This window comes from Papio anubis, chromosome 2, assembly GCF_008728515.1.
Source record: "Papio anubis isolate 15944 chromosome 2, Panubis1.0, whole genome shotgun sequence".
Taxonomy (NCBI): domain Eukaryota; kingdom Metazoa; phylum Chordata; class Mammalia; order Primates; family Cercopithecidae; genus Papio; species Papio anubis.
Window position 1 is genome coordinate 45,987,092 of NC_044977.1, and position 27,608 is coordinate 46,014,699.

The 27,608-nt window shown below is 48.1% G+C and overlaps 1 protein-coding gene across 5 annotated transcripts in view; it reads right to left on the reverse strand.

The window, feature by feature from the left end:
• ZXDC (ZXD family zinc finger C) overlaps positions 1–26,724 on the reverse strand; it is a 38,187-nt gene extending 11,463 nt beyond the window's left edge. Inside the window, exons 1-8 of one of the 5 annotated variants that reach the window (XM_021934155.2) lie at positions 25,694–26,724; positions 22,970–23,122; positions 22,789–22,867; positions 21,418–21,548; positions 16,695–16,865; positions 12,388–13,073; positions 11,231–11,293; positions 10,501–10,585 (exon numbers count right to left, since the gene is read on the reverse strand). In XM_021934155.2, the coding sequence (XP_021789847.1) occupies positions 10,501–10,585; positions 11,231–11,293; positions 12,388–13,073; positions 16,695–16,865; positions 21,418–21,548; positions 22,789–22,867; positions 22,970–23,122; positions 25,694–26,600 (2,275 nt within the window). In that variant the 5' untranslated portion in view covers positions 26,601–26,724. The remainder of the gene's footprint in view (positions 1–10,500; positions 10,586–11,230; positions 11,294–12,387; positions 13,074–16,694; positions 16,866–21,417; positions 21,549–22,788; positions 22,868–22,969; positions 23,123–25,693) is intronic. The other 4 variants (XM_021934158.2, XM_003894049.5, XM_021934159.2 and 1 more) reach the window with 4 other exon arrangements.
• Between the last annotated feature and the right edge of the window lie 884 nt (positions 26,725–27,608).

Consider the following 27,608-nt stretch of genomic DNA (forward strand, 5'->3'; position numbering starts at 1 on the left):
AAGCGAAACAAAAAGATTACAAAAATTTGATCACTGACTTAATTTCAAGGCTCCATCCAACCTGATCACCCATTGGAATACTCTAGCATGTGCGTGCCTGAGCTGCAGTGCCAGCACAGCCACCTCACCCTCCGCCCGCAGGGGCCCACTCCCTAGGCTGGGGCCAGCAAGCCAGCACTGCACCAGGTTCAGGGGGTCCCGGGGTGGCCACAACAGTGCGCCAGTCACAGAGAGGCGGGCACATACTTAACCTGCCTCCTCCCTCTAGCTCTCGTCCCCACAGTTCCCTGGAAAGAAAGGACTCGAGGCCACTTCTCATCACCCCATGAGTTCCTCAGGCCCACCAGGCCACCCCAGGAGGAACAGTGCTCTACTGCTCACCATTTTGATGGCAGCTCCATCTTCACGTTTTAATTACACAAAGTATTTTCCAATACAAAAAGTAGAAATGATCATAACAAAACATTCACAACTTAACACTCAGGAAAACACCACTTCATGCACGCATATGTGTACTACTGCTTGTTTCCAGGTAAATGTACACACAAATTTGTCTCTCAGCACACCCACTTTTTCTTACAAATACGAACGTACTAAAAACATGCACAGAGTGTGCAGTTCTTCTGGACATTTGAGTTACAAATATTTAAACAGTCCCGCACTGAGCAGCAGCAGCATGTGCAGCTTCACACAGATCCCTGGGATTTCCTTGAGATAAATTCATAAAATGTAATTGTAAGACTGAATATTATGCATATTTTTTGGCTCCTGAACACACCACCAAATGACCCTCCAGAAACATCACAGTGTGTCCCCACTGAAGCTCTCCTGAGAAAGCACAAGGACACGCTGTGTGCACCAAGGCCAGCACTGGGCTCCTGTCACCCAGGAAGGCCCAGCCGACCTGGCCCTCAGTTAGATCTACCAGTGTCCTTGTGAGCACCAACCGGCTGCATCTGGCTCGTTGCCAAACTCCTTATGACCTTCTGCACAATGATCTCACGCTGTTGCTGGTGATGTGGAAAGCTCTCTGTGCGGACACGTCTCTGCGGCTGTGCCTCTGCTGACACACTCTGGGAAATGATTTAACCTCGGGGCCTCGGTGGCGCCCGTGCAGGAAGGGTTGATGGCAGGTCTCCAACTCATAGGGTTTTTGTGAGGCGTGAACAGAGTTGCTGCATGTGAAGGACATAGGACAAACAGAACAAGTGCAGGCTGCCCCCACGGCTCTTCATGCCTTAGAAAAACCTTTAACCTCTCATCTTCATTCTCTATTCTGTATGGAATTCTAATATATTTTTTCTCTAAAAGGCCAGCATTCACCCGTCAATAACTGGAAATGCCACCTTTCCACACGCAAAGATGACCAGGTATCAGGTCAGTGCCCGGTGTGCTGGATCCTGGGCTCCTGGCTCTGCCATGCAGCCCCAGCACCAGAACATGCTTTCAGCTGCCATGGCCTTGCATGAAGTCTTAGCTACAGTGCAAATCCTCTATGCCATTTTCCATTTTCTTAGACATTCTTGTCCATAGCTTCTTACACAACTGTCCTGAAACCTGCCTGGACTTCTGCATGAAATCGCACTGCAATGCTGTGGGAAGAGCGAAAGAGGCTTCCCTTTCCTTCATCCCACGTCTGTCAGCTAAGCCTGTGGGCTCTGCCATCAGGATAGGTGCAGGAGCCCGAGCACTCCTCCCCACTGCCATCGCCACTCTCGTTCCTGCTAGGTGAGCACACAGGCTTCCAACGGCTCTCCCTGAAACCTCCCATTCCCCCAAGTAAGTTTATTTTCAAAATGGCAGCAGAAACGGCCCTCTTCAAACTATCACGCCATTTTCCTAATCACATCCTCTGCTTCCCCATCTGACTGAGGGAAAGCTGGAGTCTGACAAGGACCCAGGCGCCTTCAGCAAGCTCTGGCTCTTCTAAAATGCTCCCTCAGCGAGGTCCGCCTCCATAACGGCCTCCTGGCTTTGCCTCTGACGGGTCATGGTCAGGACTGTTGGCTCCCTTGGCCCAGAAAAGTGTTTCCGCAGACACATTCCATGGCTCCTTTCTTGCCCCTGCTGGGTGTTGCCTCCTTGGAGACCCTCCCTATCCCCACTATTTAAAACTACAAAGTTCCACAGACTCCTCCTGGTTGTCTTTCTTCATGACATTTATCATTTGGTTTCCTGATTATGAGGTGCTTTTCACCCAGTCCTGCTACCAGACTTCTAGCAGGGTGTCTGTGCTGTTCACCACCGTGTGCCTGACTCATCCAAGGCAAGGGATCACCCCAGCTGACAGCAGTTGATCTTGTCATCCCTCCCTTCACCTCCTGTCCACTGGTGACATCTCCTTCTGGCTGTTATGATTTCTGTTGCTGTGTGAATGAGATCTCTTCTCCCACTGCATTTCCTAGCTGGCTACTTGGCTATGCAGGAAGCTCTGGATAGTAGACATTTATTTTCTAACTGGCACTTAAATATCTTCTGTTTTACTAATTTTTCTGATAGTTGAGTTTTCCAATAAGTAGTCAAATCATCAGTAAGCTGTTATTTGTCTCCTTCCTGCAGTTCTATCTTATTACTTTTTCTTGGTTTATTTCAATGGCAAGAACCTTCAAACAACATCCAACACCAAGGGTAACAAGGGTAATACACGCAATTCCTGTCTAACTCCTAGGTGTGTGGACAGAACGCCTCTGATAACCCACCATTAAGCATGATGTTGGCTGTTGGTTTGGGCACATAATCTTTTATTACATTCCTAGTCCCACCAGTACAGTAATGAATATCAATTTTGTAAATCAAATATAGGATTTGTTGAGAAAATAATAAAGTTCTTCACCGATTATTGAGATAATGCAATTAACAGACTTCCTAACATTAAATCATTCTCAAGCTATCTGATTAAGCTCTATTTGGTTAGAATAGTACACTAAATATATACATTGCCAGATCCTAAGTGTGTTTTATTTAGAACATTTCCATCTATCTTCGTAGGAGTCACCAATCTATAGCTTTTCTTTTTTTTTTTTTTTGAGACAAGGTCTTACTGTCACCCAGGCTGGAGTGCAGTGGTAGACCCTAGCTCACTACAACCTCCATCTCCTGGGCTCAAGTGATTCTCCCCCCTCAGCCTCCCCAGTAATTGGGACCACAGGTTTGCACCACCACACTTGGCTAATTATTATTATTATTATTTTAGAGATGGGGGTCTTACTACGTTGCCCAGGCTGGTCTTGAACTCCTGGCCTCAAGCAATACTACCACCTCAGCCTCCCACAGTGCTGGGATTACAGCTCTCTTTCTGAGAGATATCCTTGTCAGATTTTTCATGGGAAGCTTCTGTTTTCCACAGAGCTTTGGAGCAGCATTTACTGCACAAATTCCACAAAGGGGAGTAACTGTTAATGAACTATTCATATTCTTATTTCTGAATGATTACTTGTTTTTCTAGAAAACGCTGCATTTTGTTGCAAGTATTCTAACTTATTATCATACAGTTAACATGATATCTATTTACCTCTATGTATTCCAAAGAATTTGTGGAATTTACTTGACGCTTTTTTTTTTTTTTTAATTACTCAGACAGAAATGGAAAATGATGGCCTGGGGATATGTTTTCTTTGGCCCATACCAAAGTTTTTCTAAATCTGAATAAGCTGTCACATTTAAGCATCAAAATCTGGATTTGACTCTGTTCTGACAGGAAGACATCTGAGGCACAAACTTGAATCTAGTTTTGGCCACATCCCTTGTGTTCCATATACAGTAATACATAATAGTTGGCTTCAACGTCAAGTGTTTCTAAGACCCTCACGTGTAATCCACAAGAATCCCAAGTGCAGCATGCTTCTATTACCATTTCACAAAGGAGAAAGCTGAATGTGCAGAGAAGTCACTGGCTCAAGAGTTCAAACTTATAAACACATGGCCTATCCATTTTCCTGTATTTGTAATTAGCTTTTATTTATTTATTTATTTGGCGATGGACTTTCACTCTTGTTGCCCAGGCTGGAGTGCAACGGTGCGATCTTGGCTGACTGCAACCTCTGCCTCCCGGGTTCAAGTGATTATCCTGCCTCAGCCTCCTGAGTAGCTGAGCTGGGATTACAGGCATGAGCCACCACGCCCAGCCTTGCTTTTATTTCTTCTTTCACCCAATTGTCTAGAGGTTTTCTTTTGTTTTCCAAGTAATTTTTACTAATTTAACATATTATGATCAGAAAACATAGTACTGCCTATACATGTACATATGTACACATATACATATATGTACACATACACATATATACATTCCTACACATATACACATCTGTAATACACATATGCACACGCATGCACATATATACATATATGCACACATACACATGCACATACATATATGTACATATGCACAAACATGTATACATGTATACATGCACACTCACATATACACATATGTACATGTGCATGTGTATGTATGTGCATATATGTATATGTGTGTATGCATATACATACGTGTATACATATACATGTGTGTGTATGCATCTGTATACGTATATGTATGTGTATACACATATATACATATACACATATACATATATACACGCATATATACATATACATATATAGGCATATATAGGCAGTACTATATATTATGTGTATATATAGGCAGTACTATATATACTTTTTTTTTGTAAAGACTTGTATAGTTTTCCTGATGCCCTAATTTGTTCCGTTTAATTTCTACAAATATTCCACAGACATGGAGTAGGATCCATTAAATCAACTTTATTAATCCCATTATAAACATCCTTCGTATGCTTATTTTTTTCTGCTTGATCAGCAGATAATGAACTAATCACTTTCAAACTGCTAGTTTCTATACATTCAATTATTCTAGATTTCTATCGGCTTTTACCTTATATTGTTTGATAGTATATGTTTTCCAATAAATATTCAAATAAATGTCTGTGGGTCTTATAGTTCTGTTGTAGGCTACACATGAACAGCAACCAAAAAGAGGAAAAATGTTCTTTGTCCCCATGCTTTTTCCTTGAATTCTACACTTTTCATATTAACATTAGCCCTTGCTTTGTGATTTGCCTTTGTTTTATTTTACCCTGTCTTAATCTTAACCTTCCCAAGTATTTCCATACAGGGTGCAACTCTCCTAGACAACACACAGCGGAGAGTGTGCTTCCGATGTATTCAATCTTTGTCTCTTGGCAGGAGAGTTGCCCTCATTACATTTCACTGTGACACAGGATACCCTTGGTTTTCTGTCACCATGTGTCTTGCTGCTGTCTCTGACAAGCACCACATCATCTTTCCCTTCTCTGCCCCTTAGACAGCAGAGAGGTATACATACCCATTTATAGTTCTGAAGCTGTTTACGCTTTTTTTAAGCTTAACTTTGCTATTCGTTTCAAGAATAAAACTTGACAGTTTTACACTGAGAGAAAAATTCTTGTTTTATTCTAAGGGGAGAATCTCAATACTCGAGATAAAGAAATTGGCACATTTTATTTTCTACACTCAACAGCAACACAATGGGAACAGTCTTGAATTTCAGATGCTATTGCTCAGACTGCACATTTCCTAAGAACTGAGGTGTGCACTGGCTCCTAACCACATTCACAACAGCAGAGTCTTGACTGTTTCTAAATGACCTGATTCCATTAACAGTCCTTTTACACAGAAACTGCTCATTCTTGAACTTATTACAGGTCCACAGTCTCTCAATCACAAATCCTGAAACCCAAAAAGTCCCAAACCCCATTTTTTTCCCCTGAACTTAATGCCAAAAGTAATTTAGCAACATAACTGACCTGAACTGATGTAAAGCTATTTACAGTCTTATTTAGATATATTTAGATATATTTTGCTGAAAAGTACCAATGTAGTAACTAGTGGTATGAATACATAATATATGTACCATATCATCTAAAATTTGAAATAGCCTGAATCCAAAGCACAGCGTGGGTTAACATAAACACCAGCACTGACCACTGAAACCCTAGTGTAACAACACCCCAGTAACAGTAAGTACAACTAGTGTCTGCATTCTAAATACCACCCTCTAACAAAAGAAACCAGGCTCTCTGGAGGAGGAGTTGATTCCAGGGCAGGGACAGGGATAATACAAGAGCCTGCTGGTGCTAGGAAGGAAGGAAGTGCTCAAAACAAAAAGCTAGGGTGGAGAATGCTGATGGGGCACAAGAATCCAACTGAAGGATTGTCCACAGCTGGAACAACTGGAGCAACAAAATAAATGGTGATAATATTAATCATAATCCAATATTAACTACAGCCTAAAGAATCAATACCGTTGAGGCCGGGCACGGTGGCTCACGCCTGTAATCCCAGCACTTTGGGAGGCCAAGGCGGGCGGATCACAAGGTCAGGAGATCGAGACCATCCTGGCTAATACGATGAAACTCCGTCTCTACTAAAAATACAAAAACAAAATTAGCCAGGCGTGGCAATGTGCGCCTGTAGTCCCAGCTACTCGGGAGTCTGAGGCAGAATGGTGTAAACCTGGGAGGCAGAGCTTGCAGTGAGCGGAGATCGCAAATCAGTATCATTGAATCCATACTGCATAACTGAATAAGTAAATGAGGGAGAAGAGACAGCTCTTCCTTACAAAATTCTAATAAATAAGTATACAAAAATAAGGGAAATGGAAAATCACCATTAGAACCCCACAGGCAAAAGCCCCCGCTGAGTGTTACATGAGAGGAAAGCTTAAAGAGAAACAGGGCACTTGCACTGCAAGGCAAAGGGTTAACCCTGCCCAGAGAGGCCTGGCCTCTGGCCCCGGCTCCTGGGAGATCTCTAGGCCCTTGGAATGCCCTGTCTGGTAAGAATGTCTGTCTAACTGGGCGCACTGGGCCACTTCCACAGTCTGTGCTAACCCATGGTGGAGGCCTCAGGCACATAGCGCCAGCTCAGCCTCTGGAGGGCTGGAGAGTAAGGCCAGCAAGTCCACACAACTGAGACTCAACAAAACTCCAGATTTGTTGCGAGTCTCAGGTGGGCTTCCTTGGGGGGCAATGGTACCTGTGTGTGCTGTCACTTGCTGGGAGAAGTTGGCACTGTTCACACTTCCATGGGAGGACACTTGAAGTGTCACACTAGGAACTCTCATGAGCCCTGCGTGGGCCCCTTTTCCCTCAGCTGGCTTTAATTTGTGTCCTTTTGCTGCAATAAGCGTTAGCTGTGAGTACAACAGCTATCGGTCAGCTCCATGAGTCCTTCTAGAGAATTACCTAAGGGTGGTCTTGAGGACCCCCAAGCTTGCAGTTGGTATCAGAAGTGAAGATGGTCTTAGGGAGCCCCAAGCTCCACACACAGTCTCAAAGCATCCACTGCAAGATAGTTAATTACAAAAGGAAAACCAGGAGGTTGATGAAGAAACCTAGCAGCTACCACCCTAACCAGGGATCCAGGTTTACATACCTGACATGTAGACAGCATAGCCCAGGGAAGATGTGTGGGGGAGGGCACCTCGCCCCCGTCTCTAGCAACCCCAGCCCAGGTCTCATCTCCAGAAGATACCAGGCAGGCCCACAGGGAGGACAGTCCAAAGTGATAGGCCCACCCTCTTTGAAAGCACCATGACAAGGGAGGGCCAAGGCCCTCACCCAGACCAGAGGAGATGGGGAGGTGTGACAATTAAATGCACATGCGGCTTGGAACAGGGAAGGGCACTGGGGGAGCCTGGTCATATCCACATCAAGTCTGCCGTTCAGCTCCCAGGACTGCGGCCACAGGGGACTCTCAGCTGTGATAAATGCAGCATGAGTATGCAGGATGCTGTTTTGAGGGGAGGCGGGCATCCCCCCATGCTGGGGGGGGGGCAGGGGTCTAAAACCAGAGCAGACACATGGGCGCAGGAAGACAACGGTGCCCTGCAGGTTTTGGAAAAGAGACAGTGGCCTTCCTCCACTGGCTGAGGCACCCGGAGGGGCTTTTCAAGGATGTGAGTGGCGGTGGCAGCAGCCTCACCCTCACGACGACATTCTCCTGCTGCACTCACACAAGGAGACCTAGCAGGTACCAGGTTTCAATTTCCCTTAGAAGTCTATGAAGTATTTAAACCAATGAGTGCATTAAAATACTCTGACCATCACTGTAGAATGCTAAGAAACTCAAACAGATTCAAACATCATTAACTGCACCTCAGGGTAAAAAAATGAGAAGCTGCTCTTTATAGACATGTCCCAGCTATAAGTAAGAAAGAAATGACAGATTTAGAGTGCCACCGTTTAGAGTAACCCCTAAGGAATAAGTGGATCCAGTATCTGGTCACAATGGTCGCCAGCAGTACAGACAGACAGCCCGCCAAAGGCTGGGGGCCTCCAGCGAGAACCCACCCCTACCTGCAGCAGAGTTTTATCAACCAACCAGATCTAACCACTAGACATAACTACTAATTTACAGAAAAAGAAAAAAAAGGAAGGAACGTGTTAAAACAGTGATGTGATCATTAAGGTCCAGACTGGCACACTCGAAAGAACAATCAGTTCCTTCAACAAAAACCAGACAAGAGATAGCAGAGAACCCTACAGCTGTCAAACAGAGTCAAGAGATGATGTATCAACCAGTAGTGACATATGAACCCCACTGGATTCTAATTCCAACAACAGTTACACAAAACATTTGAGGCATCTGGGACAACTGAAAATTTGAACATTTGCTAGATACTGACATTAAGAAAATACTGTTAATTTTTAAAGAATTGGCAACAGTAGGCGGCTATAATTTTTTTTAATGTCCTTACTTTTTTTTTTTTTTTTTGGAAATGGAGTCTTGTTTTCTGTCACCCAGGCTGGAATGCAGTGGTACAATCTCGGCTCACTGCCACCTCCACCTCCCAGGTTTGAGCGATTCTCCTGCCTCAGCCTCCCAAGTAGCTAGGATTACAAACATGCGCCACCACTCCCAGCTAATTTTTTTGTGTTTTTAGTAGAGAGAGTGTTTCACCATGTTGGCCAGGCTGGTCTTGAACTCCTGACCTCAGGTGATCCACCGCCTCAGCCTCCCAAAGTGCTGGGATTACAGGTATGAGCCACCGCACCTGGCCAATATCCTTTTTTTTTTTTTTTTTTTTTTGAGACGGAGTCTCGCTCTGCCGCCCAGGCTGGAGTGCAGTGGCCAGATCTCAGCTCACTGCAAGCTCCGCCTCCCGGGTTCACGCCATTCTCCTGCCTCAGCCTCCCGAGTAGCTGGGACTACAGGCGCCCGCCATCTCGCCCGGCTAGTTTTTTGTATTTTTTAGTAGAGACGGGGTTTCACCGTGTTCGCCAGGATGGTCTTGATCTCCTGACCTCGTGATCGACCCGTCTCGGCCTCCCAAAGTGCTGGGATTACAGGCTTGAGCCACCGCGCCCGGCCTCAATATCCTTAACTTTTTAAAGATAATGCTGAAATATTTACAAAAACAGTAATGAAAACATCAAATCTCCTTTATAGATAGTACTCCAAAGCAATGTAAGAAATAGGACACGTGGTATATACTTGAATGTTTGTCTCTTTTTCCTTCAATATTATCTATCAGGTTCAATAAAGGCATCCGCTTTCCTTCATGAACTTTACTTGGTCTATGGTCAACTCTTTCTACAAATTTCACCACCACACTTCCTTCTATTATCTCTGCAAGTTCCATTCTGGTACTTCGTGAACCGTGGAGGTGTCTCTTCCTAAGTCACAATCCACACTGATGCATACAACATTATAGGGAAACATTGGCTTGAAGAAAACTGATTAACAGAAAATCGGCAATTGTTATTTATTTTAAATAAGAAGTCAGTCATGATACTATTAGGAATAGAGAGCAAGATATAAAATCGTATCAACCCTTTTAGATAAATACAAAGGACAAATGAAATACACAAAAAACAATACATTTTAAAAATCCACTGTTACTTTTTAGAAAAAGATTTAGCAGTTTCCATTAAGCACTACATCCCACTATTCCATTTTCAGGAAGGACAGATGCTTGAGGCCACATAGGTTACCAGCTCTTGTTTGGTCTTTAAAAATACAAATAAGTTGCTAACATTTTCAAATAAGATTTCAACAAAACTCTGACAATGCCACAGGACACACAGTTTGGCTCCATGTACATGTACCTGGGGACAGTGGCAGTCCCCAGGTCTCTGCCATGCCAAGATCAGGCCCCAAGGCCATTCAGCACCAGGCACAATCTCTGCTTTCCTGACACCTGGCCTGCTTTGCTTATTTACCTTAGTAGCCTTCCAGGTAACTGACACTGGTGTTTGAACCCTTAACTTTCACAAAGCTTGTTTAGGCAAATAAAATAGGTTCATACTGATGCTGGGAATTTTGTTACTAATTTTTTCCCTTAAGTTCAAATAAAACTAAGGAGTTGATAAAAAGGGTATTCTGAACAGAAAAGTAAAATCAAGAGCACAGAAACACCTGCTGTGTGTTTCTTCTGCCAGTAATAGTGACAGAGAACCCTCAGGCCCTCGCTCATCAGGGCTGCAGCACACACGGCCTCACCTGCATTGCTCCCCGCTCCTCTCTGCTTTTTTTCCTTGGCTAGTTGAATGGCTCGGTAATCAGTTCTTGCTGAGCCCCCACTTTCCTGAGACCAAAGAAAAGCGTATCAGTCACTTATCTAGACACAAAGGAAGGGTAGCAAGGGAGCTAGAGAAGTGCCATAAGCCTGCTTCTGGGACATATCCGAGCTCCCATAACCAGAGTCGCCAGCAAGGCACACAAAGGGCCAAATGCTACGTCCACTTGTGGCGAAGGCCGAACAAACTTGGAGCTCGAACAATGTATGTGACTTTCTTATCCAGAGAAGCAAAGTGTATTCCTCCAAAGTCTAAAACATAGTAAAATATTTTACACAGAAACTTTTTAAATCAATTACATACTTCTCTGCTTTCTGAAACAAACACTGAGCCTTGCCTGGGTGACCCAGGGTCACCTTACCATGGCACTCCGCGACACTTTTCACACTGTGCCACACACGTGTACGGCAGGCCCGGGACAGGTCCCACCTTAGAGACCCACGGCAGAGGCCGCTCTGGTGGCAGGGGCTACACTCAAAAGTCTTACGCAAAAACAATAATGATGGTACTGAATTCAGGAACTTTCCTGAGGGTGCCAGACAGTATTCAGAGGACTTCAGCTGTTGGAAGTCTGTGAACATTTCCAAAGAAAGACAGTTTAACACTTATCACTATGAAGAGAAAAAGAGCAGCCCTCAAAGCTCGTAGCATACCTGGGACCCATTCACCACACACCATTTGTACTCAGAGAAGCGAGGTAGCCCAACGCCACACAGCTAGCAAGAAAACGAACACGGGTTAGGACCGAGGTCTTGCTGGCTTCTCCACCTCCACCCACAGCTACAGCTGCACCAGGAAGCTTCCATTTCCCAAGGCACCGAGGCACACAGTCCTTGCACCAGGGACTGACTGCACACTTGTCTCTAACTGTGGCCACCTCCCATCCCTGCCCAGTCACCTGTACACTTAGCAACTGCTATAGCTGCCTAAGCAAAGGCTGGCAAGCATAGCTCTGCCACCGACAAGCAAGACACCAGAAATGCAGAGACAGAGACCGTCCTCTCCCACTGAAAGAAATGAAAGCTGGCTCCACGGAGCCTCAGTTACTATGTGCCTCACAACTGATCCTACTTCAAAAGATTTAACATTTTTTAAAAGTTGTAAAATAAGATGTAACACTCTGAACAATATAAATGTCACCATCAAATTTAGCCTGTGCCACACACACACAAAAAAAACCCTATCTGATCATTCCCATCTGAGTCAGGAAAATCAGACTATCTCCCAATAATCTTTAAATTATTTTAAATTAAATTATATTAAATGTATAATTGATATAAAGTATATTAACTGTTCAGCCTCAAAATTGGAGTACTCTTATAATCCTCCAAGAACTAAGGCTCATAAACCCCCTCCCTTTTTTTCTTTTCTTGTTAATTCTAGTTCTAAAAAAGAGTTTGGTATGGTTTTAAAGTTTCCATTGAACCTCTGAAGGTGGCTTATGTCTTGACTCCTCTTCTAGGGCTGGTCATGAGCTGAGAAGCATAGAGGCAAAGTATCTCAACATTACAAAACCCCCAATTTTCAAGGAAAGGAGCACATTACCATGGAGCCACAGGACTCCAAAGGACCTCAGAAAGCATTTAGCCAAATCTCCTTATGTAGGAAATAAATGAGAATTTAAGGCTCAGATAGGTTAAGGTGATTTGTCAAGGTCATAAGAACTTGTCAGTTCCAGACTTGTAGTCCAGGGCTGCGTCCTTTTGTAAACCAGAAACATCTGCATAGAAAGGATTAATCCAGAATATCCTCAAGACTGAGTATGAGAGAAGTGACCTATATGGTGGTGACTGAATAGATTGCTTCATACCAAATAGAAGTTGCCAGTGCCTGCACTGAGCTCTGTGTCCTGGGCACCGTGCTGCTCTGCTGGGCTGGACAACGTGGACTGGGGCAGCCCATGGCTTCCTTCCTGCTGCCCAACTGCTCCTGGGCGAGAAGGCGAGTCCGGCTCCACCTTGATTGGAGCCAGCAGTTCCGGGACACTGGCATTTTCTTGGGGGGTGCTTGAAGAGGTCGGTGTGGTGATGTGTGCTGCTAAGTTACTATTGGAGGTCAAAGCCAGTGGGTCGTCACTCAAGTTCTTCATGGGCAGAGCCACCAGACAGCCTAATGCTCCTGCACTCACAGTCTGCACGTCATCCACACTGAAGCTGCTCTGCTGCAGAACCGTGGCTGCTGTCCCGAGAACCAGAGGGCTGTCCAGGCTCGGGGGAATATCACTGTGGGCCACCAGTACCAGGGGTTCCATTGGCCCTAGGGAGCTATTACTAGCAGGGAGGTTCCCTCCCAGAGAGGAGCTCACAGAAGTGACGTCAATAGTCAGGATTCCGGAGTTCAGAGCCTCGTCCGACCCACCTGCAGAACCACTAGCATTGGCAGGTGTGTCAGAGAAGAGCGCAGCAAGATCCATGTTAGTGAGCTCGCTTTGGCCTGGGCTGCTGAGTTCACTGCTAGGAGTAAGAGAACTCGGAGCTTCTAGCTGAGGTAAGAGATCTGAAAAAAAAAGGAATACACTCCGGTTACTTTATGACCTTGAAGACTGAGTACTTTTGTTTATGCCCATGATGTTACCAAGTGATGCCCCAAGGAAGCACTGACTGTCCTCTTCCCAGACCCTGAAGCTTGGTTATCATGACAGAGTCCCACGGCCAGTCTCTCGGGGCACCTGACACACACCCCAGGAAGGGACAGGAAGGGATGCCGGCTGACATCAGACACTTTATGTATGCGTCTTGGATCCTCAGGCTGACAGGACTTTCTCCAGTAGGAACAATTGGAGAGAGATTAAATAACATTTCCTAAGGTCAGGCCAACTGGTAACAGCAAGAAGCAAAGTAAGACTTGCATCCATGTCTTTCTGGCTTCAAAGCCTGCGCCCTCTCCCCTCCCGGTGCTACAGGAGCTGCCCGAGAGGACTGAACCTTTCCACGGCACATCATCCTCAGCTGCCAGTTGCTGGCTGGCCTGTGCTCTGAGGATATTTTCGAAATCAGCTTGTCAGCTCATGTTTGCCAAACTCTGTGCTCCACTCCACAACTAGCTGCCACCCCAAAACCGACTGGAGCCATATAGGGGTAAACAAAGGAAATGAAACTGGCTGCCTGGCAAAGCCAGGACAGACCCGAAGCTTCAGCTCTAGGCAGATGCACAGGACCTCTAGGCATGCTGGGGGCCCCCTAGACAGAGCTGTTCCTGACGGGCTTTCCCTCCCAGAGCCTCCCCTACCACTGCATTTCCAGCCTCACATTTCCCCACCAGGACTGCAAGCCTCCTGAGGGTGGAGAGCCGTCTGACCACCACTGTCCCCTCAGCTCCCAGCACAGTGCCCAGCCCTGATGCAGCATGTAATGATTCTAACAGGCCCTTCTTCATCTGGAGTCTTAATTTTTGGTCATAATACTCTTTAAATATTTGATTATTTGTTATTCTATGACTATGAAATTTAAATAATCAGCATACCTTTGGGAGAATAATGACTTCCAAAAAATTTCAATGCATAGGCAAGTTTTGGGTTTGTATACAAGTACATGCCAGTTATACCAAATCACAGGATGCTTCAAGCATCAAGCAAATGGTAAAATGGGAGAATAATTAATTTGGGCAAAAGAGCCAAATAAGGACTTGATGTCACCCTTTCCTGAGGACTGTCCCCAAGCTTCCTGACTGTGCCAGCGCCTGGCCCAGAGGAAAACCTGCTCTCAGTTCTCTGATCCTATTTCTCCCACGCCAGCTGTTACTGACCCCAAACTCATACCTGCAGGCTGTGAACACCTGGCCAGAGTGTCTATTATATTTTATATTTTTACTAATGCAAATCTGCAAAAATCTATTCTAGACAAAAAGCAAATCAAATTCAGAATGTATCGTCTTTGGTTGTCATATTACTTCAAAGCTTAAAAAAAAGCATCAATATAGCATCACTTCTTCAATAAATATCCCTTGGTACCAATGAAGCATTTTGAAAGAAAATGGTAGTGATCCTTTGGCGAAATTAAAAATGGAAAACTATGTCAGTTTTTCAAAACTTTCTAAAAACTCCCTTGACTCTCTTGAGGATTCAGCTCCCTGTGAAGAGACCATGAATAATCTCAGTGCAAATGATACCCATTTATTAATAAATTTCCTTATTTAGCACTTTACTAATTCTATAAACATTTACTACTAGAGAGACCAGACATGTACAAGGGCCAGATATTAACACAATCACTAAATAAACATCAGTAAGCAGAGCATCTGGCAAAACAGTCATGATCACCACAGTTCAAAGCCCAGCCCCAGCCCTTCTTGCGGGTGTGACCCTGGCAAGTACTTTCTATCTTGGTTTCACCAGTGAGGACCCCACTCCCAGGACCACCGTTAGGGGGACTGAAACAACCCACTGAGGGCATGACATAATCCCACAGTAACCAGGTGTTCTAGTGCCTGTTTTTCACTAGGAGAAATGGTGACACCTGGTCTCCTACCCGACAGCTGGAAGGGGGATGACACACAAATAAGTCATTGTTGCACAAGAAATTCAAGCCTGGGATACACAAGCTGCTGCAGAAGAGGGTCTCACATCCCACTAGAGTTTAAGGAAAGTGCATCTGGTATAACACTGGGCTTCTGCTGACTTCTGAATTGGCCAGGTCAGGAAAGGGGAAGTGTGCCATGAGAGGGAACGGCGGAACAGGGGAGAGGCCTGAGTGATGTAGTCTCATAGAGCCATCAGAGAAAGGGGGCCTGGTCATGTGGGCCTCTGTGAGCAAAGATGACACCCTCCAACATGAATCAGGTGGCACACACATTCCCTGTCCTCAAGACACTACTGAAGCAAGAAGGGCAATTTATTTAAATATAAAGCTGAATGGCAACTGCTGTAAACTGTGAAAGATCAGTGTCCAAGATTCCAAGGAGGGGCTTCATGACCACTTCCAAATAGGATCACAAGAAAGCAAAGGCCACAGACCTGCCCTGAGCCCAACCCCTCATCAAACTCTGTGCGAGGCATGGAGGCCTGTCCCCTGCCAATGCGGCAGCTGTGACACAGCTGCGCCTCAAGGCCAGTGCTCTCCTGTGGTGCTGCTGGTCACACAATCCACAGGAGGACCCAGTTGGTGACACACACAGCTTCCACGGACTGAGCAGCAGAAGTAACTCTAGGGCTAGCTAGGATGCCATCAGCCAGGCCCAGTGAGGAGCGATAACCGCACCAGGCCCCAGAGAGCAGGGCACATGTGCGTGCTCCTCAGACGGGCCGCCACCACAGCTGCCAGGCACTTCTGCATCCTGCACTGTGGAGAAGGCCTAGTGGGATAGGTTTCCTAGTCCCATGCTGCAAAGCTGCCCAATGACCAGGCACTCACATACTCAGCATTCCCCTTACAGGTCACCCAGCCACTGTCACTTTCCCCTCTAACCCTGCCCTCTCCAGCCCTCACTGCTCCCAGTCCACTCCTGAAACACAACTCTGCTCTGGCCTTTGTTACTTAGAGAGAGAATAGCTGAGGCAGACGGAAACGCAGGAGGGGCAGGTCCAGAATTCAGGACAAAAGTCCCAGTGAGAGACACAGGCTTAGGGGACATATGCTAGGGAAAGTCAACAAAGTGAAACATTCTTCCAGGAAAGCATTTCAAAGACACGGGAGGGGCCAGGCATGGTGGCTCATGCCTGTAATTCCAGCACTTTGGGAGGCTGAGGTGGGCAGACTGATTGAGCCCAGTAGTTCAAAACCAGCCTGAGCAACATAGTAAAACCCTGTCTCTATAAAAAATGCAAAAATTAGCTGGGCATGGTGGTGCATGCCTGTGGGCTCAGCTACTCTGGAGACTGAGGTGGGAGGATCACTTGAGCAGGACCCTGAGGTTCCAGTGAGCCACGATCACACCACTGCACTCCAGCCTGGGTGACAGAGGGACCCTGTCTCAAAAAACAAAAGACATGGGAGGGATTAGAGGGTCGAAAGCAAGAAAGTGGCAGAGAAAGTGCAAAAGAGGCCACTTGGCTTGGCAACCATGGCCACAACCCCACTGCCCGACGACTTCCAAGAGGTGAAGAAGGAACAGACGGCACTGGCACTATTCCTGTTTCTTGCAGGGAAGCAGCTCCCCACGGGGGCCGTGGAAAGTGCAGACCTTGGCGCCGGCTGTGCTGTCTGACCATGTGTGCCTTCATGCTGTGCTTGGAGGTGAAGAGTCTGTTGCAGGTAGAGACCGGGCAACGGCTTTTCGGAGCACCCACATCCTGCACGTGTTTCTTAGAGTGAATGTACAGACTGCTACGAGCGGAGAACCTTGCGCAACATCCTGGAACAAAAAGAGTAATGAGTGTGAAACCTGAGGATCACCAAGGAACCAGGAACAAGTGACACTTCCTCATCAGATCAGAACCACCAGACCTGCATTTTGCACCCTGGCTACTGGCAAGGACAGAAACCAAATATCTCTAGGAGTAGCATCACAAGCAATTCAAGTCAAAAGCAGACTTTTTAAAAAGCAAGAGATACAGTGAAACCCGTAGGGAGATTTGAAGTCCTACCTCAGCTATGTCTAAGCAACCTCTGTGCCTGTTTCTTCACCCACTACATGGAGATGTTGGGAAGATTAAGTCAAATTAAGTATTAACTGCTTAAACATTCAGTTGCAAACAATTTATTCTAGTCATCTCGATTAAGCTATTACCATAAAAAATGTAATCCTAGGATGACATTTAGAGCTGGAAACTATCTTGACAGATCACCAAAGCCAGTCCTTTCACTTTCCCCCTGAGACACTGGATGCCCAGGGAGACTGAGCGGGTGTCCTGGAGCCCAGAGCTGGCATCTCCTTGCTTACACTCCCAATCCACTTATGACTCTGATCTGCACACAGGCATCAGAGGAAAAACAAGACACATTCAAAGTTATAGTCACCTCCCCTCCGTGCCCTGGCTTTCCACTACGCTGGCGCTCTGCCCCATACGGGTGCAGGGAGAAGACGTGGAGCTCTTGGCGGCCAGAGACCTGCACCCAGCAGGGGCAAGTAGAATAGCCAGCTGCTTCAATAAAGGGCAGTAAGTCAGTGCCAACACTGAAGCATGCAAGCGGCAGAGGAAACCGCACACCTCCCAAGAAGGCAGAAAAGTGGTCTCAGGAGTATACAGCATTTGAGGTGACTGGGCCACTGTGCAGCAAAGCAGATGGTGCTCCTGCCGCAAAAGCTGCCCAGCCAAGGTATGGGGGCATGAAGGGCAGCTGTGCAGGCACCCCAGCCTGGGTTCCAGTTCAACCTCTTACCAGCAGTGTGGCCTTAGACAAATTATTTATCCTTTGCGGGTCTCCTTTTTCTGTTCTGTGAAATGGGAATGACACCTGCTTCTCAGGGGTGCTGAGGGCCCAATAAAGCCATATCTGTCTACAGAGCCTCTGCACGGACCTAAGCAAGTGGAGCGAGCAACGACGCACTCGCAGCACCTTCTCAGGACGGTGGGGCGGTACTGCTGGAGCCCAGCACCTGGAGGAGGGATATTTTAAGGAAAGAGGCTATGAAGATAGGATACGGCCAGATGAGTAAGGGCCTTGGCTGCCTGTGAATGTAGTTTTCAACTACATTTTTCATTTTCTAATACAGCTGCAAACTCATTTCCAGGTCAGGCTCATCAAAGACCATCTGGGAAACACAGGAGATGGTCCGATGGCCCAGGCTTGCCCTGAAAATGCACAGTTTCCTCCGCATGCCCTGCTCACCATGGTACACAGGGTACCCTGGAACCCCCTTTCCCAGCTGGGGGTCCTGAGCACGGATTTCTAGAGACAGGTCACAGAGCAGAGGCTCTAAGCACATCTTCTGTAAAATGCCTTCCCAATGGCAGGGCCACGCTACAACAGGACCCTTGCACACTCTTGCCAGCACTGGGTTTCCATTTTTTAAAGTATTTGCTAATTCCATAGGCAAAAATTATTTCATTTTGGTTTGTATTTCCTGTGACAACCAGGAATGTAATCATTTCTCCATGTGTACTAACTGCTGGCTTTTCCAAATTCTGCCCATATATTGAGATCTGTGTCCATTCTTTACAAATCCACGCTGCAACCAGGGAGAGGCAGAAGCAGCCATTACTGATAGACCTGTCTGCAAGCTGCATTCAGAGGACAGTGAGGCGCTCATGTGGATGGCCAGGCAAGCACGAGGCTCAGCAACACACGAGACACAGGCCCCAGCAACACACAGCCCCGAGGCTGTCATGATGCCACCCAGTGCCTGCCCTCAGACAGACTTCTGGTCTGTGGTCCTGTCCTTTCCTCCTCCTCCTGTTACTATAAAAAAGGTAGTTTTGCCTTTTACTTTTTATTATACAACAGTTCAAACATCTACCAAAGTGGAAAAAATGGTATCATCAGTCCCAACTATTGCCCAGCCCCAAGAATGATCAACTCTCAGTCCAGCTGAGAAGAGGTTCTGGGCTCCTCCCACTAGCTCCAACTCCATCTCCACATGCTGCCCACACCACGTGGGGAGTGCCCCCTTTCTCTCCCAGCAGAACACCTAGACTTGCTGGAAGAAACAGAGCTCTACAGAAATAAATGCCCCATCCTCCACAGCCAACTCCCACCTTTCCCCTTTCCCCAGTCACCTCTGGTGGAAGTGTCAGCACAAACCATCCCCGTCTCCCACTCAGGCCACCTCTCAGGGCATCAGAGCAGGACTCTGCCTGAGTGACCCCACGGAACCTCATCCATCAACACACCAAGACAACCCCGCAGGTGGCACTGAGGCATGTCTTCCCTGGTCCTGGCTCACCCTAGCACTCAAGGTGACCCCCACTTCCACACATCCCCTCTCACCTCAGCACCACCCCCTCTGTGCTCTTGCTGGTCCTGCCAGTACCCGTCCCAGCCACTCCACTGGAATCGGGGGCAGCTCCAGGGCTCTGTCCTAGGTCCTTTTTAAGAAAATCTAACAGCAATCATAACAACAGTAAACTGACATATGTACTGATGTTTTCCATATGCTCTAAACTTACTAACCAATCCAGCCTTCGCCAACAACCCTGGGAGGTTTTATTCACTTTACAGACAAGGAAGAGGCACAGAGAGCTTCAAGTGTTTGTCCAAGGTCCCAGAGCTACTTACGAGGCAGACTTGGGACTCGAATCCAGGCAGTGTGACTCCAGAATTCAGGTTTTTGATCAACTACACTACCCTGCCTCTCCTCCATTTATACTCTTCCTTGAGAATTTCATCCACTTTTGTGGCTTAAATGACGACTTGGGTGCTGTCTGCTTCGCTCCCTGCCTGGTCTACTCTCCTCAGCGCCAGCAGCACATCCCCTGCCCTTTGTGCATTAGATGCACAAAGGTACCAAAAACACAACATGTCCAAACCAAACTGTTTCCTCCAAATCCACTCAGCTGAGACACTGACCTCAACTAAAATCCAAATCCATCACCGTATATTGTGACTTCTAACTCCCACCTCTGCCATCGATGCCGCTTTCTCTTTTCCCACCATTAACGCCCCCATCCAGGCCATCCCACCTCCCCACACCCTTGGCTGCTTTCCTTCCTGAAGTCAGACTGAGCCACAACTCAAACATGATCACATTATACGCTCACCCAAACACTCAAGCCTGCCACTCGTGGCCCTGAGAGGCTCTCCCAGGCCATTCCACCCCCAACACCCACACGCACATGTCTGGTGCGCTTTCCCCTTCTTCAGCTGACTGTGAGGTCATTCTCACCCCGAAGAGCAGTCTGGGGAAACCCTCTGTGTCCCTGCAGCACCCTACATGTTACCTGTTCCCCTGTCTGCACCTCCAGCTGAAACCCTGACGGAAGAAGGAACTGCATATACGTTCACTTGTATATATGTTCACTATGTTCTAAGAGCTAGTCTCAGCTTTAAATGGGTCTTTAATATTCTCTCTTTCAGATAAGGAAACCAAGGCCCAAAGAAGCAGCTTGCCTGAGGTCACCACTTTAGGGGGCAGTAGAGCCAGACTTTGAATCCATGACCACCCGACATGCCCTGGCTCACTGCCTCCCAGTGCACCTGCAGAACTAGAGTAGGGCCAGCACGCACAGGTCACGCAGCCAATTTCTGGCAAATGAACTAAGGCTTCAGTGTTTTAAAGGAAGAAACCTCTCTACTATCCCTTTTAAAAAGTCAGGTTGGGTGCGGTGGCTCACACCTGTAATCCCAGCACTTTGGGAGGCCAAAGTGGGTGGATCACTTGAGGTCAGGAGTTTGAGACCAGCCTGGCCAACATGGTGAAACCCTGTCTCTACTAAAAACATAAAAATCAGCCAAGCGTGGTGGCGCACGCCTGTAGCCCTAGCTACTCAGGAGGCTGAGGCATGAGAATCACTTAAACCTGGGAAACAGAGGTTGCAATGAGCCAAGATTGCGCCATTGCACTATAGCCTGGGCGACAAAGCAAGACTCTGTCTCAAAAATTAAAACAAACAAAAAAAAGTCAGTCTAGCTTTATTGCTATGCAATTACAAAATGATTGGAGCGACCATTCAGACGTGATCTCAAAAGTACCTACAATTTACTGAGTCCGAGCTCCACGCCAGATGGATAAACAGGCATTTTCCACGTTTCACCTAATCCTCATGACCACCAAATTAAACAGGTAACTTAACTAGAGCCACAGATCTAGTGAGGATCAGGGCCATGAGTCAAACCATGTCTGATTCTCAAGTCACTACTCCCAAAATAGTACAACTAACTCAACGAGGTAACTAAACATAACGCCACAACTTATATTGAGTCAGTCTTTAAGCAGCTAACATTTACCTTCAAACAATGGAAACTTAACAAGATAAATGTTGGCCTGGTACTTAGTTTACTGCTCAAAGCAATGTTTTAAAATCTACCTTCCACAGGACACTCGAATGGCTTTGTGCCTAGGTGGGTTATGCTGTGGCCTTTCAGATGCTCTGCTCTCGTGAACGATTTCCCACAGCCTTCGACAGGGCAGGTAAACCTCCGGTCATCATCATGTTTCCTGCCAGACAGAAAAATAAAGGAGCTGTGATTCCTCATACAATTCACCGTGATTCTTTGTTTAAAATTCTACAAAATATACCAAAATACAAACTTCACATTTACAAAAATCAGTAGTACATTTCAGGAAATCTTTACTCTGTCTTTAATCCATGTGAGAAGATTTGCAATTTAGCTACCCCATAGTTAAAAATTCTACCTTAATGACTAAGCAGACCCCAGAGTCACACATTGAACAATTAATGCTATTTCAATTTAAGAACAGTGGAGTCCCAAATGTATTGATGAAGGTGTTTCTATTGTTTAGAAACCCTCATGATCAACAAGCTTTCCGAGCGACAGAGGGCCATGAGAAATGTGCACAGAGCATCAGCTGCAATGCTAAAAGACTCTCTTAAGCCAACTTGTAAAGACTGTGTCTTTTCCTAAGTGACATTTTTATATTAAATCCTCAGAGCCCAGTTGTGCAAGCACAGAAAAACCATCGAATCTCTCCGAGTCTCACTGTAAAACAGGGAGAATAAGAACATTAGCTTTGAGGTTGTTGTGAAGATAGAAGACACACATGTAAAGTGCTGAGCATCACCTGGACAGTCTCCAGGGTTGTCATTACCACCACGAAAACTTGTAATTACATGAAGAAAGCTTATTCTACAATGTTAAGTTAAACAAAACTGGAATTTTTTTTTTTAAAGAACAGAGTATACCAATTAAGTTTTTTTTTTTTAATTATATACAGGGCCGGGTGTGGTGGCTCACGCCTGTAATCCCAGCACTTTGGGAGGCTGAGGTGGGCGGATCACAAGGTCAGGAGATCGAGACCAACCTGACTAACACGGTGAAACCCCGTCTCTACTAAAAATACAAAAAAAAAATTGGCCAGGCGTGGTGGCAGGCGCCTGTAGTCCCAGCTACTCGGGAGGCTGAGGCAGGAGAATGGCGTGAACCCGGGAGGTGGAGCTTGCAGTGAGCCGAGGTCGCGCCACTGCACTCCAGCCTGGGCGACAGAGCGAGACTCCGTCTCGGGGAAAAAAAAAAAAGTACACACAGAAAAAAGTATTTTCAGGTGATGAGATTCTCAGCAATTTTTTTTTTACAGTTTTCTGAATTTTCCAAATTATCAACACTGAGCTATTTTTACAACTTAAAAAACGTCTACAGATATTTCATTCGTTAGTTTCTGCTGCTGACAGATCACTCATTTTCAAAGCTGATAATGCAAACCAAAATGTAAGGATTACCTTCTGTGCCTTAGAAGTTTGGACATGCTGGTGAAGGTCCAGCCACAACTGTCAGAGTCACAAATAAATGGTCTTTCACCTTGTAAAAGAAAAAAAGTACACAGCATAAAATTTACAACTCCAACAGCTACGATGAAGACAAATCTTGGGTCCAAATGCTTTGCGTTCCCTAGCTCATTACCTGTATGGCTCCGCAGGTGAATTTTCAGCCGACAGGCTTTATCATACTGCTTGCTGCACCCAGGAAAGGAGCAGGAAAAGAGCTCTTGTTCCCTGAAGTGGGCTCGGTTATGGGAAAACAGGGCACTCACCGTGATAAATGTCTTCTCACAGCCTGAACAAGGAAAACACAAACCCTGCTCAAAGTGTGGCAAAAATTATACAACATAGCTAATGCTAGTCACACCCACCGGACACTGTTCACCCTGAAGCAGACAAGGAAAAACATGACTCACAAGCACTCTCTAAAAAGGGATGACCATTAATGCTTGTTGGCTTTGTGATCACCACAAGAAGGCAGCTAATGGCAGCCAATAGGCACACGCTGGCCACCTGCTGCAACACGACTTTGAGATGGAACAACTGATAAAGAGAAAGCTCTCTGTTCAAAGCCATCTACTGGCCAGTTCCAGAGTACTGATCCTAAACACAGGCTGAGACCCAAGAACCCCATGAGAGAAATCAAATACTAAGGAACAAGATTTTGTCTGGCAGGGTTGATCTTTGAAAGGTTACAAATCATCCTACTGGCCAGGATTTTCACCCCTTGGGGGTGATGCTGCATCCTCTACACATCCAAATTTCCTCCCTGACACCCTCTAACTGCCAGCCCTGTCCCTTGCTATTTGGCTTCTTTTTCCTTTTGCCATTTCCTTAGGTTCTCTGCTTTGTAATCTTCACCTCCATCCTAACCCCCGGCCAAAGCAGCCAAGCCTTAACAATTCCACAGCAATGCTTCTCCTCCAACAGAAACATTCAAGGCTCCAACAGGGTGGAAAATATGAGGCTGCAGGATGTTTAACACGGGTCTTTGCCGCAGCTCTTCTTGGAGACTTTAACAAGATACCATCGTGCCTGTGAACTGCCACACAGATGCACATGGCATAGCACTGCCCAAAAGTATCAACCCAAGGAACCCTACTTTCCCCAGCAACATCTAACCAGGAAATGCTGATCTTTGGCCTCGATTGGTCCCAAAATACCCCCAAGAACCCCCCACAACCCCATAGATAATTACACCCTTTGGTTCTCCCTCTGCAGTCTCACCTGCTAGAGACCCTCATCATTCCCACTCCCTGGCTCAGGCCCTCAGGAAATTCAGGTCTGGGCCCTTTGATGATGCTTCACTGGTACTGCTCCTGCTTTTAACCATCTAATCTCATCTCAACACAAGAAGCCTCATGGATCAGCCAACACAAAACCCTCAAGGGACCTCACGCCTGGAAGCAGGCAGGATCCCTAACCTTCCTAGCATCATACACAGAATGAAACTTTTTTAGCAGGGAGAGGGTCTACAGCCACCATCAGATTCCCAAGAATGTATGACTAAAAAAGGCTTTGAGCTAGTGGCCTCAAGCCACATTCTCTCTGAAGAGGAATGCGCAAGACAGTCCACGGGCATATGTGAGAGAAAAAATAATAAAACCCGTTCATAATTATCATCTCATCCTTTCAAAATTCTTGTTTGAAAACATTATAAGGAGAGCCGTGTGCATATACAGGTTAAGGGCATGCTAGGCACACGTTCCAGTTTGGTTTGAATGACTGGTCCTTCTTCCTGGGCCCTCACCACAGCCCACAATCCCCACCTGGGTTCTGCCATCCAGCCGACCCCATTCTTCTGCCTTTCCAGGCAGGAATCCTCTCTTGCCCTTCTGGAGGAACCCCGTCCCTGTGAAAGCAGGGAAAGCTGCCCATCCTGGTGAAGAATTAACTGTGTTGGAGTCCTACATTCCCTACAACTGTAAGTCCACACAGTGGAGACAGCGGAGAAATAACCAGCAGTGGACTTTTCTTGTTTTTGTTTTTGAGACAGAGTCTGGCTCTGTCGCCCAGGCTGGAGTGCAGTGGCGAGATCTAGGCTCACTGCAAGCTCCCTCTCTGGGGTTCATGCCATTCTCCTGCCTCAGCCTCCCGAGTAGCTGGGACTACAGGCGCCTGCCACCACGCCCGGCTAATTTTTTGTGCTTTTAATAGAGACAGGGTTTCACCGTGTTAGCCAGAATGGTCTCGATCTCCTGACCTTGTGATCCATCCGCCTCGACCTCCCAAAGTGCTGGGATTACAGGCGTGAGCCACAGCGCCCGGCCACCAGCAGTGGACTTTCTCCACGAGGCTCGGCCTTTGTTTCTTCATGTGTAAAATGAGGACAGTTTTTAACCTTCACAGTCGGCTAATTTTTAAAACTTCACAAAACTGTGAGGTAAAACGGAAATAAAAGTATAAAAGGCAAAAAAGCCAGGATGTGCGCACACCTGTGGCTATCCTCCCAGCGTGTTAAGGTCCTGAATCTGGCCACATTCATCTCTGCTCCTCCAGCACGGAGTGTGCACCCCATAAGTAAATGACGAGACTGAGGAAAATAAAGACCTGACACACAGCTCCGTGCCACTCTGTGAAGATGCGCTGCCGCTTTCATCAAGCGCAAGCAGGTTAAGGGTATCTGTTGCCGCCGCCTTTGGGAAGCGCAGCTGTGGTGATCTGCGCTACCTGCCATCGAAATCCCTGCGGCAAGGCAGGGCCAAGATCTCAAATCGAATGACATGGAAGGAGCTAGAACACAAATCCCGAAGAGCCTGCGTCCCCGGCTTGCTAAGGTCTGGCAGGCCCCTCTGTGGGACGGACGTGGCACCCGGGGCCTGCCTGCAACACCGCGCAGCCCGCCCGCCCCCGAGCGCGCAGTTACCGGGAAAGTCACACTTGTAAGGGCGCTCGGGCTCGAAGTGGCTGCGCTGGTGGGAGCTGAGCTTGGCGTGCGTGGGGAAGCGCTCGGCGCACACCTCGCACTTGAACAGGCTCTCCTGCTCGTGGCCCTTCATGTGCGCCTTGAGGTTATAGACCGTAGTGAACTTCTTGCCACAGCCGCCCACCGGACAGCCGAAGGGCCGCAGCTTGTCGTGCGACTGCAGGTGCCGCTTAAGCTTGTAGGACGTTGTGAAGGCCCAGCCGCAGCCCTCCAGCGGGCACTTGAAGGGCCGCCGGCCTTGACCGCCGCCGTGCGTGAGCAGGTGCACCTTGAGCTGGTGCTTCTTGGCGAAGGCCAGCGCGCACTGCGGCTCGGGGCAGCGGTAGCTGGGCGTGCTGGGGCCGGAGGCCTGGGGCGCGCGACGGGGCGCGGCGGTGCCCGCGCCTGCGGGGCCGGGCGGCGCAGACAGCGCGAGGACGCCGCGGTCGAGGCGCACCAGCAGATCCTGGCTGCTGATGGTGACGGCGCCCGCCGGGGCTACGCCAGGGCCGGCGGCGACTGCCGGGCCGCTGGGGCCCTGCTCCGGGCGGCTCGCCGGGTTGGCACGGGAGCCAGGCTCGGCCTCCTGTGATCCGGCAGCCTCGGCGGCGGCGCCGCCGTGGGGCACTTCCAGCAGCACCAAGAACGAGTCGCCGTCGCTGTCGTCCTCGGCGGGCGGCGGGCTCGGCCCGGAGGCCTCCTCGGGCCGCGCCCCGGGCCCGCCATCTTCGGGGCCCCGCACCAATAGCAGGCGGCGGCGCGCGGGGCTCGGGCCGGGCGGCGCTGGGGCTCGGCGGAGCGGGCCGGGGCCGCCGCCATGTTGCCCTCCGCGCGCGGTCGGGGCGGGGAGCAGCGCCGGGAGGTCCATCTTGGGCCCAGCGACGGCGTCGGACCCGCTTCGGACGCAGCGCGGCCCGCGCCCCGCCCAAGTGTGCGTGCACTGCCCCGGGACGCGATCCGCGCCAAGACCCGTCGCAGAGTCCGGCTCGGAACCGCGCGTGCGCGGACGCCGCCGGGCGATGCGCGAGGCCTGCTGGGCCGACGTGACGTGGGGCGGGGCTGCGGGGGCGCCAGAGGCGGGGGCGGGGCGCCGGGACCGACTAGGGCGGGGCGCGGGGTCGGGGGGCGGAGCGCCGGCCCCGTAAAGGGCGGAGGGCGGGGCGCAGGACTGCCGGGGACTGGGTGAGGCCCCGAAAGCTGAGTGAGCGCTTCCCTCTTGTTCCCGCTGGCATGGGAGTCGAAGCTTGTCTGACTTCGAGTCATATTAGTATTTCAGACACTTCACAAGCAGCCTCTCGTAAGCACTGACCGCGTCCCAGGGGCTGTGCCTGTTTGAGCTGATTAAGCGTGCGCGGTCACCCAGGGGTGAGGAAACAGGTACGGAGAGCTTGAGTCACACACACAGTTGGCAGCCGGCAGATTCAGGATTCGAACCTGTCCAACAAGCTGGATGCCTACCCCCAGCTCACTTAAGTGCAAGCCCGCCCGCCGCCGCTGGCGCACAGACCTCGTTTGCTTTGGCCCAGGTCCTTGCTGGGCACACGGGGCCTCCCTGATAGGTAGGACCCCTGTCTGTATTTCCAACTGTATTTCCTACTAAACTTGACACAACCTCACTCTGCAACAGCTGAATTACTTACTGTTTCCGTTCCTTGCCCTCTCCCACCTCACCGTGCACCTCCACATTCAATCTGGACTCCTCCACTTCAACCTCACCACCACTCAGATCCAAACTCGCACTTTATTCCTGGGTACTTGAAAAATAACTACTAGCTGGTCATCGGTCTCCCTCCGCTCCACTCGCTCCCGTCCATGGGGCACGGTTTTATGATGTAAAAATTGCACATCAAATTATGCTCACCCCCACCTTACTCCC